General features: G+C 50.8%; 1 protein-coding gene across 3 annotated transcripts in view; it reads right to left on the minus strand.

Moving 5' to 3' along the window:
- Positions 1-240: 240 nt before the first annotated feature.
- Positions 241-13,061, minus strand: part of cd2ap (CD2-associated protein) — a 35,846-nt gene continuing 23,025 nt past the window's right edge. For 2 of the 3 annotated variants that reach the window (XM_056581657.1, XM_056581659.1), the window contains 10 exons: positions 12,899-12,973; positions 11,975-12,011; positions 11,348-11,410; positions 9,000-9,189; positions 8,482-8,591; positions 6,125-6,234; positions 4,427-4,483; positions 3,171-3,415; positions 1,933-1,996; positions 241-1,625 (listed from right to left, as the gene is read on the minus strand). In XM_056581657.1, the coding sequence (XP_056437632.1) occupies positions 1,584-1,625; positions 1,933-1,996; positions 3,171-3,415; positions 4,427-4,483; positions 6,125-6,234; positions 8,482-8,591; positions 9,000-9,189; positions 11,348-11,410; positions 11,975-12,011; positions 12,899-12,973 (993 nt within the window). In that variant the 3' untranslated portion in view covers positions 241-1,583. The remainder of the gene's footprint in view (positions 1,626-1,932; positions 1,997-3,170; positions 3,416-4,426; positions 4,484-6,124; positions 6,235-8,481; positions 8,592-8,999; positions 9,190-11,347; positions 11,411-11,974; positions 12,012-12,898; positions 12,974-13,061) is intronic. The other variant, XM_056581658.1, reaches the window with a different exon arrangement.

Genomic DNA, 13,061 nt, shown 5'->3' on the forward strand with positions numbered 1-13,061 from the left:
AGCTAGGAGTGAATGAGGAGTCATGTATTCATTTAGAAGTGAGGACGATAACAACCGAAGAAGACATAATCAGGCTGAACTCTATGAACGATTAAGTGAGTCTGAATGTCTACCTCGGTCTGTGTCTCACTCCGTCTCTCCGTGTCTCAGTCTCTAGCTTGCTCTTCCATTATTAAATGCTTCAAGTACCCCCCCCCCCCCCCCCCCACACACACACACACGAGAGACCAAGCCGTGACATTAAATAAAGATGTCATTTATTGTTGAAACCATCTGCTCATGCAATAACAGGAATGAGGATAATGCAGCCGCCGATGGGAGGGTCTGAGTTCAACGGTGTGCAGAGGAAGATGAGACAGAAGGGAGCTGAAGGCGTCCACTCAAACAGGTGGATATGAGGAGGAGGAGGAGGAGGAGGGGGAGACATCTCATCTGATGCTTCACAGAGCACCACAACGCACCGTTTATTCAGACAGCGGGGACTGGAGATGGAGGGGGAGGGGGGGGGGTATACATGAGAGGGAACCCACTGAGGAAGGAGTGATGAGGAGGAGGAGGAGATGAGGGGATGAAGGACTAGCCCTGCTTTAGAGGCGACTGAGTGATGTCTCGGTCACCTAGTCTCAGCTGGGTCTCGGAGGAATGGTTCAAATTGGCGCACCCCCCAAAACAACTCAATAAAAACAAAGAAGAAGATGGTCCAAACTTGGAGTAGGAATGTCAGAAGACTCTTTAAAAATATAGATATACATTTATATAGCTTTATATAGGACTTCCAGAAGACATGAAGATACTTGAATCTAAACTCCCAATACACGTGATGTGGATTCTTTACAACAGGCACAGTAGTGTTGGTAGAAAACACAGACAATACAAAAAACAAGACACCCAATCGTATTGTTGCCCACCGTAGCGTCGCAACTGGGCTAGTAGTGTTAGCCAAGCTAGCAGTTTTAGCCAGGCCAGAAGTGTTAGCCAAGCAGGCCGTGTTAGCCAAGCTAGCCGTGTTAACCAAGCTAGCCGTGTTAGCCAAGCTGGCCGTATTAGCCAAGCTAGCCGTGTTAGCCAAGCTGGCCGTATTAGCCAAGCTAAGTGTGTCAGACAGGCTAACCATGCTAGCCAAGCTAGCCATGCTCATTGCATCAGACAGGCTAGCAGCAGTAGAGGCGCTAGGCCGGCGAGGCCCCCCCCCCCCCGCTGGAGTCGTGTCGTGTGATTATCTTAGAGGCTAACGACATCTCATTTAATTTTTTATAAAAATGCGCCCCCAAAACAAACGAGCTAATCTGTCAGTAGTATGGAGACTCCGCCCCCTGCCTCACACCCGGAGCGTTCCCATGGTTACGGGCCGAGCATCTCTTTTAGGAATGGCAGAAAGAGGAAATACATCTTGAAGCTCTAGTTAGAAAAAACAACTATATGTGCAAAAGGTAATTGTTACAGATGTGGGAGAATAATTCATATTTATATAGAAACACCAATCACAGAGGGCCTCCCGCGGGTTGGTCACCGCCCTCCTCCTCCTTGATTGGTTAAAAGGCTAGCAGGTGACCTGGAAGCTGGATGCTGATTAGAGGCTGACTTCACGTCAACTGGACCGCCCGCTTTAGCTTCTCTATTTCCATCTGAGACAGACAGACAGACAGACAATTCAGCAATTATATTTCTTATTATAAATAACACTAGCGCACTATGCATTAAGGCAACTTCAGCGTGTTTAGCTAGCTCCTGCTACATTAAGGTAGCTCATGCTACATTAAGCTAGCACAAGCCCTACAGCTAGCATACTGCCTCGCTAGCGTTTATCTAGTTACATGATGCTAGCGTCTAGGAGTTTGTTACCATGGAGATCATTGTTACCATGGTGACAGAGGTTTTTGTTACCACTGCGATGGAGATGTTTGTCACAATTGGGATGGGGATGTTTGTTACCTGCAGTGTCAGCCTCTTCAACCTCTCCTCGTCCAGCTCAGCTCGGAGCAACGCCATCTCCTTCCTACACACACACACACACACACACACACACACACACACACACACACACACACACACACACACACACACACACACACACACACACACACACACACACACACACACTTAGTTACAACTCAAAACTCACCTGTTCAAACTCGCACACAACGTCTAACGTGATTGTTTGTTTGTTTTGTTTCGTCTTGTTTTTGTTTTATTTATTTTTTATGTTTATTTATTTATTTTTCCCACCATTTCTTTTTTTTTTATTTAAACGATTTATGATGACTATATGCTCTGTAAGGTGACCATGGGTGTCTTGAAAGGCGCCTCTAAATTAAATGTATTATTATTATTATTATTAGTTCAAAACATCATGCAAGGAAAGATTTTCTTAACATGTAGCATGACCTTCACTCTAGACCTTCACTCTGGACCGTCACTCTGGAACGTCACTCTAGACCTTCACTCTAGACCTTCACTCTGGACCTTCACTCTGGACCTTCACTCTGGACCTTCACTCTGGACCTTCACTCTGGACCTTCACTCTGGACCTTCACTCTGGACCTTCACTCTGGACCTTCACTCTGGACCTTCACTCTGGACCTTCACTCTGGACCTTCACTCTGGACCTTCACTCTAGACCTTCACTCTAGACCTTCACTCTGGACCTTCACTCTGGACCGTCACTCTGGACCGTCACTCTGGACCGTCACTCTAGACCTTCACTCTGGACCTTCACTCTGGACCTTCACTCTGGACCTTCACTCTAGACCTTCACTCTAGACCTTCACTCTAGACCTTCACTCTAGACCTTCACTCTGGACCTTCACTCTGGACCTTCACTCTGGACCTTCACTCTGGACCTTCACTCTAGACCTTCACTCTAGACCTTCACTCTAGACCTTCACTCTGGACCTTCACTCTGGACCTTCACTCTGGACCTTCACTCTGGACCTTCTAGTCACTCTAGACCTATTAGTCCCTCTAGACCTTCACTCTGGACCTTCATTCTAGACCTTCACTCTAGACCTTCTAGTCCCTCTAGACCTTCACTCTAGACCTTCTAGTCCCTCTAGACCTTCACTCTAGACCTTCTAGTCACTCTAGACCTTCACTCTAGACCTTCTAGTCCCTCTAGACCTTCACTCTAGACCTTCTAGTCCCTCTAGACCTTCCGGGCCGGTTCTCCTTACGTCTGCTGGTTCTTGATGAGGTCCACGGACATCAGCAGGTCCCTCATCTGGTTCCTCATTTCCTCCATCTGGGAGCCCAGGTCCTCAGCCTCCAGCCGGCCCCTGGGGGGGGCCTCACGCCTGGGGGAGGCCAGGGAGGGGGCATCGGCCCAGGGAGCGGACGCCCCCTCCCCCCTGGACTCTGTAGTGGCCGGGCTGGGCTTCAGGAACCCTGCTGGGGGGCCGGCGATGGAGCTCATAGAAGGCTGTGTGGAGGAGAGAGAGAGAGAGAGACAGAGAGAGAGACAGAGACAGAGACAGAGACAGAGAGACAGAGACAGAGAGACAGAGAGAGAGAGAGAGAGAGAGACAGAGAGAGAGAGACAGAGAGAGAGACAGAGAGAGAGACAGAGAGAGACAGAGAGCGAGAGAGAGAGAGAGAGAGAGAGAGAGCGAGAGAGAGAGAGAGAGAGAGAGAGAGAGAGAGAGAGAGAGAGAGAGAGAGAGAGCGAGAGAGAGAGAGAGAGAGCTCATTATCCAGGATCATAAAAATCTAAATTGCCGGAGCAGTTTAAAAACAAAACAAAATAAATAGCACAAAGTTAGCCGTTAATATTAAAAGTGAGGCAAGGAAGGAGCAGAGTAGGCATCTAGGAGGAGAGGAGGAGAGAGGAGGCATCATAGAGGAGAGGAGAAGAGGAGTTATCTGGGAGGAGAGGAGAAGAGGAGGGAGGAGGCATCTGGGAGGAGAGGAGAAGAGGAGGGAGGAGGCATCTGGGAGGAGAGGAGGGAGGAGGGAGGAGGCATCTGGGAGGAGAGGAGGGAGGAGGCATCTGGGAGGAGAGGAGGGAGGAGGCATCTGGGAGGAGAGGAGGGAGGAGGGAGGAGGCATCTGGGAGGAGAGGAGGGAGGAGGCATCTGGGAGGAGAGGAGGGAGGAGGCATCTGGGAGGAGAGGAGAAGAGGAGGGAGGAGGCATCTGGGAGGAGAGGAGGGAGGAGGCATCTGGGAGGAGAGGAGAAGAGGAGGGAGGAGGCATCTGGGAGGAGAGGAGGAAGGAGGCATCTGGGAGGAGAGGAGGGAGGAGGCATCTGGGAGGAGAGGAGGGAGGAGTTATCTGGGAGGAGAGGAGAAGAGGAGGGAGGAGGCATCTGGGAGGAGAGGAGGAGAGGAGGGAGGAGGCATCTGGGAGGAGAGGAGAAGAGGAGGGAGGAGGCATCTGGGAGGAGAGGAGGAGAGGAGGGAGGAGGCATCTGGGAGGAGAGGAGGCGTCTGTACCTTCTTGGTGTCTGATAGTTTCGGCTTGGTCTCCTCCTGCTCCTCCTCCTTATTGGCCTGAGAACACACACACACACACACACACACACACACACACACACACACACACACACACACACACACACACACACACACACACACACACACACACACACACACACACACACACACACACACACACACACACACACACACACCTTATTGTCTGATGGCAGCTAGCAAGCCGATCACGCGCCTCCAAACCTTTTGTCCTCAGGCTGCCCGTAATTATGTTCCGTCAGGATAATTAAGGCCTTTCCTTCTTCCTTCGAACCGACCTCAGTAGAGGAAGGCTTCACTTAACTGTAAACACGGGGACCGTTTCAATGATCTCTGCAATAGGAGGAACCATAACATCTACATTTTACATTTAGGGGATTTTGCTGATGCCCTATCCAAAGTGACTGACCACCATTCAACCACACGCCGACGGCAGAGTCAGCCACGCAGGGCGACAGCCGGCTCGTCTGGAGCAGTCAGGGTGAGGCGTCTTGCTCAGGGACACCTCCACACCCAGCTAGGAGGAGCCGGGGATCGAACCGGCAACCTCCCGGTGACCACGTGAGCCACATGGCGTTGTCACGCCAAATTTGTACCGGGTGCCAAATTTGTACCGGGCACGTCATCCATTGTTCCCGGATATAGGCATAACCATAACCTTGTTGACTCTTTCATTGATCCCACGGAAGAACCGACGGCCCCTTCAGCCAGACGGAAGAGACCTGTACCGTGACTAACCACCTGTACCCTACTAACTAACCACCTGTACCCTACTAACTAACCACCTGTACCCTACTAACTAACCACCTGTAACCTACTAACTAACCATCTGTACCCTACTAACTAACCACCTGTAACCTACTAACTAACCACCTGTACCCTACTAACTAATGTTTGAAGGGTGCTTTACCACAGCACTGGACCTCAGGGCTGAGCTCGCCTGGGAACACTCGTTACTGTGTTCTTTTTTACGTGGTCGGTTTTGGCTCTAGTTATTGGTTCCGATGATGCATTGATCAACGTTTCCAAATGCAAAACTCCTTAAATAAATCAATACCAATACTGGAGTAAAGGTATCTGCTAGTGTTGGTTAACAGGTGCATGGGCAGGAGTGGTCAAACTGAAGACATTCTGAGCTTTTTGGAGATAATAACAAGCTGGACTCAAACTGCAAAGGGACTTTCTAATCAGCGTTTTAACACAGTTATGTTTTAATTGAGTGCGAGTTGAATTGAGTGGTTTGAGTTATCGGTGAATGCTTGCCCTGTGTGGGTCCCTTGGCGGTTGCAGAACGGTGTTGGACCCTACATTGTGTCTTTGTTCTTACTGAATTTCCTAATTTAAATATAGCATACAAGCAATTAACTTGCGTGAGAGCGAGAGAGAGAGAGAGAGAGTGAGGTTGTGTAGGAGTGAGTGAGTGATTGTAGTTGTCTGTGTGAGTGTAGCTCTATGTGTTTGTGTGTGTGTTGAGGGTGAGGCAGTGCAGTTTTGTGTGTAAGTGAGCGATTGAGTGTGTGTGTGTGTGTGTGTGTGTGTGTGTGTGTGTGTGTGTGTGTGTGTGTGTGTGTGTGTGTGTGTGTGTGTGTGTGTGTGTGTGTGTGTGTGTGTGTGTGTGTGTGTGTGTGTGTGTGTGTGTGTGTGTGTGTGTGCGCGCACCTGTCCTCCAGCGTGCCCTGGGAGCCTGCGACCGATCATCTTGGGCCTGTTGGCTGTGGGGTGAGAGAGCTTCTCTGAAGAGGCCGAGAGAGCATCAAAACTCATCAGGTCTGGAGAGAGGGAGAGGGGGGGGGGGGGGGGGGAATGAGGGAGGAAGGGAGGGAGATGGGGAGAGACAGATTGAGAGAGAGTAAAAGACAGAATACTGATAAGACGATGGGAAGACGAAGACGAATGATTCCATCATCCATTCCAACCCTCTCTCTCTCTCTCTAAACCTCCAACTGATTCTCTACCTCCATCTCTCTCTGGAACTAGCTGGAGGCTAGTGGGAGGCTAGCTGGAGTCTAGCTGGAGGCTAGTGGGAGGCTAGCTGGAGGCTAGTTGGAGTCTAGCTGGAGGCTAGCTGGAGGCTAGCTGGAGTCTAGCTGGAGTCTAGCTGGAGGCTAGCTGGAGGCTAGCTGGAGTCTAGCTGGAGGCTAGTTGGAGGCTAGCTGGAGGCTAGCTGGAGGCTAGTTGCAGGATCTCTGGAGGCTAGTTGGAGGCTAGCTGGAGGCTGGCTAGAGGCTAGTTGGAGGCTCTCCGGAGGCTAGTTGGAGGCTAGCTGGAGGCTAGTTCGAGTCTAACTGGAGGCTAGCTGGAGGCTAGTTGGAGGATCTCTGGAGGCTAGTTGGAGGCTAGAAGGAGGCTGGCTAGAGGCTAGTTGGAGGCTCTCCAGAGGCTAGTTGGAGGCTAGCTGGAGGCTAGTTCGAGTCTAACTGGAGGCTAGTTGGAGGCTAGCTGGAGGCTAGTTGGAGGCTCTCTGGAGGCTAGTTGGAGGCTAGTTGGAGGCTAGCTGGAGGCTGGTTGGAGGCTAGTTGGAGGCTAGTTGGAGGCTAGCTGGAGGCTGGCTGGAGGCTAGTTGGAGGCTCTCTGGAGGCTAGTTGGAGGCTAGTTGGAGGCTAGCTGGAGGCTGGTTGGAGGCTAGTTGGAGGCTAGTTGGAGGCTAGCTGGAGGCTGGCTGGAGGCTAGTTGGAGGCTCTCTGGAGGCTAGTTGGAGGCTAGTTGGAGGCTAGCTGGAGGCTAGTTGGAGTCAAACTGGAGGCTAGTTGGAGGCTAGCTGCAAACTAGCCAGAGGCCTGTTGAACACAGATCCAGTTTAACCGTGATCTAATCATGGCATTACAATCACGATATAATCATGCGTGATTACATGCATGGTTATGCTGCACTGGGACCTGCGAACCCAGGCCTCCGTACCTTCCTTTACCCACAACCCCCTGCTGTGGGGATCTGAGCGAGTCAGGCAGTGGGGGGGGGGGGCGGCTACCATCCCTCCTGCTGAGACCCCCCCCCCCCCCACTGAGGACGTCACATGACGTCCTCAGTGGGGGGCCCGGAGAGACGCTGGCCTGTTCCGGGAGTGCAGATAAGCAGATAAGCAGATAAGAGGCCGTGGGGTAACGAGGAGGCGCAGGGAGGCCCGGCCGGGGCCAGCTGACGCCTTTACCCCGGGGCCAAACAACATTCAGAGCATGCCATTGGCCGTGAATAAACCCACTCTTCAACCCCAGCAGAGTTTCTGAGGAGCGCAACCAGACATTAATCAGTTATTTTTATGCAAGTTCTGAGAAATCAAATGACCTCCAGAAAACCCATGATAATCAGCAGAGCACCAAGTAAATCTGTCCCTCTGTGGGGAGTATGTGATGTTAGAGGTCACCTCCAGTTTGTAGAAGGTATGTGATGTTAGAGGTTATCTCTACATTCTGTACAGTATGTGATGCTAGATGCTAGCTCTAGTCTGTGATGCTAGCTCTAGTCTGTGATGCTAGCTCTAGTCTGTGATGCTAGATGCTAGCTCTAGTCTGTGATGCTAGCTCTAGTCTGTGATGCTAGCTCTAGTCTGTGATGCTAGATGTTAGCTCTAGTCTGTGATGTTAGCTCTAGTCTGTGATGCTAGATGCTAGCTCTAGTCTGTGATGCTAGATGCTAGCTCTAGTCTGTGATGCTAGCTCTAGTCTGTGATGCTAGATGTTAGCTCTAGTCTGTGATGCTAGCTCTAGTCTCTGATGATAGATGTTAGCTCTAGTCTGTGATGCTAGCTCTAGTCTGTGATGCTAGCTCTAGTCTGTGATGCTAGATGCTAGCTCTAGTCTGTGATGTTAGCTCTAGTCTGTGATGCTAGCTCTAGTCTCTGATGCTAGATGTTAGCTCTAGTCTGTGATGTTAGCTCTAGTCTCTGATGCTAGCTCTAGTCTGTGATGCTAGCTCTAGACTGTGATGCTAGATGTTAGCTCTAGTCTGTGATGTTAGCTCTAGTCTCTGATGCTAGATGCTAGCTCTAGTCTGTGATGCTAGATGTCTCCTCTCCTTACCGCTCTCGGGACTCTTCTCAGCCCAGTCTCCAGAGGTGGTCCTGGGCTTGGGGAAGACCAGAGGCTCCAGGTCCGACTTGGGCCTCAGGGAACCCACCTCTCCATTGTGTCTACAGAAGAGAAGAGGCCTTGGTACCATACCTAACCATCCATAACCTGCTTACTAACCACCTTTAACATACTCACTAACCACCTGTACCCTACTAACAAACCACCTGTGATCTACTCACTAACCACCTGTACCCTACTAACAAACCACCTGTACCCTACTCACTAACCATCTGTACCCTACTCACTAACCACCTGTACCCTACTCACTAACCATCTGTACCCTACTCACTAACCACCTGTACCCTACCAACTAACCACCTGTACCCTACTAACTAACCACCTGTACCCTACTAACTAACCACCCCTAACCTGAGCACTGTTCCCAAGCAGGGCTCTGGTGGGGGTCACTGGTTTGAGCTGGTTTGAGCTGGTTTGAGGTCCATGTCTTCCTGTAGTGGGGGTCTCACTTGGTGACGGTGGGGGGAGGGGTTCCAGGGGTCACGGCGGTGCTGGGGGTCAGCGCGGGGCTGGAGGTCATGGAGGTCAGGGGTTTGTCCGGTCTCTTGGGGGGCGCCCCACTCAGACGGTGCTTCAGCGGAAGGGGGAGGGGCTTCTTGGAGACCAGGGGGGCGGCGGGCTTGGAGGGCTTGAGGTCCACTGGAGAACACACACACACACACACACACACACACACACACACACACACACACACACACACACACACACACACACACACACACACACACACACACACACACACACACACACACACACACACACACACACACACACACACACACACACGTCCAAAAGGCCTATTGTGTTTAGCGATGGTTACAGTAACCCTGCTATATAATAAACAAATGAGTCAAACTTCTTGGTTATTCAAGGACAATACACAGATTAATGATGATTTGGAAATGTTTATTTCTCAACTCCAACATTCAAATAAACTTTTGCTAAAAATTTACAAAAACTAAGAAATGTGTACAGTAATGTTGCAAAATAACAATATTTTCCCAAATTAAATAAAGATATAGACTTTCTTTTTCAAAATAAAAGGCATTTCTGCCATTCAAACAGATTCTCACAACAGTACACCGGAATTAAATAAACAGAACAATAAAACAAACTCAAAGAAGGCGTTCTGAAGGCCTGAGCCATCGCACAGGCCAGGTTCCCTCCGGTTGCATCCTCTGAGAACAGGACGTCTTCAGGCAGAGGCCCTTCACCTCCAGGTCCTCGTCACCACCTCGCTCTGTGGACCTGAAGGAGGGCTCAGTCGTCTGCCTGACCACAGGCTCCTCTGCGCTGAATGGAGCGCCAGCTCTGTGGACCTGAAGCAGGGCTCAGTCGTCTGCCTGACCACAGGCTCCTCTGCGCTGAATGGAGCGCCAGCTCAAGTGGACCTGAAGCAGGGCTCAGTCGTCTGCCTGACCACAGGCTCCTCTGCGCTGAATGGAGCGCCAGCTCTGTGGACCTGAAGCAGGGCTCAGTCGTCTGCCTGGCCACAGGCTCCTCTGCGCTGAATGGAGCGCCAGCTCAAGTGGACACGGCTCCCGCCTCCACTTCAGCCTCGCCACGCGTTGGCTGTCGAGGTCCGGGAAAGTGACCTGAGCTGACCTACTTTCCTCTGGGCCGTTTAAGGCACTCATGTCAATTTGCCGTGTTGCTGTGTGGAGTAGCGACTTCCAGCTAGCATGTTTTACACCGTGTGATTGACGTTGTGTTTCTTCCGGCACCAGCTCGCCAGCCTCCATGTTGCCGCCGGCAGCCATTTCTTCCACCTACTAGTCCAAGCCGGTAATGTGCTTTTTAGTGACACGATTCGATGGGTGACTATGAGCATGAAAAAGTGTGATACCGACTGGTCTGCACACCGGACATGTGACCATACACGACCATACACGCTTTACTGTGTACACAGACACTGATAGACAACCTAGGGGGGCGCTTGGAACGTGATTCCATTTTTGGGGGGGGGGGGATTATAAACTTTCATTGGTTTTGCTACCTGAAATAAATAGCCTATATTCATTTATTGGTTTCATTTATTGGCCGATAGCAAGAACAAAATATCAGATTTTGTTTCATAGCCCGTTTTCCTCCTTCCTCTTGCTGTTGTTCAAATACAAAACAGATAGGTCAAAAAATGTAGAGAACCACTGTGCTGTCTAAACAACGGATAGGCTACATTAAATGTTTTAAATTAACGCCTCATACACTTGGAATAAATGACTACTACCCATGTAGTGCATATCGAATAATAGCACTAAGAAATGGCTAAAACACATCTGATTAAGATCTAATGTGCATCTAAAAAGCGTGTGATAAACGAACACATGAACGATGTGTTTTGAGTGTGTCCAACTCAGAATCAATTTCCTCCGAGGAAGGATTGCATCGAATGCTGTGCCCCCCCGGACAGAGAGTCTTTCACTTTACTCTACAGGGATGGACTCAGGGGTCGGCCTGAACGCTCTGCTGAACACTGGTGCTATGTCTACTGGCCTTCTGGACCCAGATAGGATCGGGATGTCGTGTGATCATTTAGATATTGATCTGAAAACACGCTTGGAATACTTGCAATGGATGACTCATGCAACAACCGGGTCAATATACGCCTGAAAACATTCCCTTCGAAACCCCCGTTAAGTATGAATCGTACCCCACTCAGCTCTCCTCTGAGACTCAAAGCGACCGCACACATTGTATAACGGCAGATTCAGAGGTTCAACTCAATGTTTAAAGCAGGCATGGGGAGGGTGAGACAGGGGAGGGGTGAGACAGGGGAGGGCTGGGGGGGGAGACGTACCTCTGTCTTCTGACCGGGCAAACTGCGGTTTCCGGTCGGTGTTGGGAATGTCGGGTCGGAGCGCTGAAGAGCCAAACATTGAAAAGCGGGATTTAGGATCAGATCGAAACCAGAGACAATTATGGCTGACTGTAGTCACCTGGTCTGACTCTAGTCACCTGGTCTGACTCTAGTCACCTGGTCTGACTCTAGTCACCTGGTCTGACTCTAGTCACCTGTGGCTCTAAGGTGACCGGAGCAAGACACACACACACACACACACACACACACACACACACACACACACACACACACACACACACACACACACACACACACACACACACACACACACACACACACACACACACACACACCTTTAACTTTGAGGCTGCTCTCTGCGGTGTGAAGTGATTTAGATTGAACTTTATTTAACGTTATGAAAGATAACATCTTAAGCTGGGTTTCCTTATGGAACAGGCCACATGAGGGCCCCCAAAGATAGAAAGCAATCAAGAGGCCATTTTGCAGGACCACAAGCAAAGCGTTTGATCAATACTGTCCTTGTGCGTCGCTTAGCAACAGGAGCATTGTGACAAGAAAAGAGAATTGATGGTTGCGTTGCTAGACCAGCAAAAAAAGACTCACCAGTGTGTTTAGACGGGGGTGGCGGCTTCTTCGGCTTCTGAGAGAGAGAGAGACAGAGAGAGAGAGAGAGAGACAGAGAGAGACAGAGAGAGACAGAGACAGAGACAGAGACAGAGACAGAGAGAGAGAGAGAGAGAGAGAGAGAGAGACAGAGAGAGAAAGAGAGAGAGAGAGAGAGAGAGATGCACTCATTTAGGCCCCGTTCACACGAAGCCGAAACGGGCGAAACCGTTACGGTTTCGATCTATCCGGTTTCGAAGTATCTCTGTAAAGACGAAGCAAAGCGAAACCGGGTAGATCTGTAGAAACGCTGTAGTACACATTCCAGGCCCATAAGGGGCGCTGCTTCTGGTACAGAAATCCAGAAGAAATGAAATAAGAAGAAGAGGCGAGCATGCGCATAAAGGCTGCCCTTATGCGCATGCTCGCATGTGATTTCTGAGACTCCGCGGGCTTAAGAGCCATTGGCTAGGAGGTCGAGGGGTTGGGCGATGACGTCATGGTTTGCGGTTTCAGTCGGTTTCAGGCGTCCTCACGAATCCAAAACGAAACCGGGTAGATTTGAAACCACCTCCGAGGGTTGTTTCAGAAGTTTGCGGTTTCGGTCAGCGGATTCGCCGGCTTCGTGTGGACGGAAGGCCGAACCGTACAAGACCTTTGCGGTTTCGCCATGAAATCGGCTTCGTGTGAACGGGGCCTAAAGCAGTAGGCAGTGAATGGAGAGGGCTGACTGAGCGGTCTGGGGTCATCCTGGGGTCATCCTGGGGTCACCCTGGGGTCACCCTGGGGTCATCCTGGGGTCACCCTGGGGTCACCCTGGGGTCACCCTGCCCTCCAGCCCCTCCCATGGGGTGGTTAAACATGCCCGGGTGCCCTTGAGCAAGGCAGTAACAGAACACCATGTTGAGGGGGCCGGGGACTCACCTCCTCTGGCTCCTGCTTGGATGACGATGATGACGATGATGATGGGGGTGTCATCGACGGCCTCCCGGCGGGGTCCTGGGGGCAGAACCACACCACCATGGATGAGGCGGGGTTAGAGCTCAGGTCGGCCATCAGATCAAAGAACTCATTTGTGGTCAGGCAC

Source organism: Gadus chalcogrammus, chromosome 21 (genome assembly GCF_026213295.1).
Source record: "Gadus chalcogrammus isolate NIFS_2021 chromosome 21, NIFS_Gcha_1.0, whole genome shotgun sequence".
In the NCBI taxonomy this organism is placed as follows: domain Eukaryota; kingdom Metazoa; phylum Chordata; class Actinopteri; order Gadiformes; family Gadidae; genus Gadus; species Gadus chalcogrammus.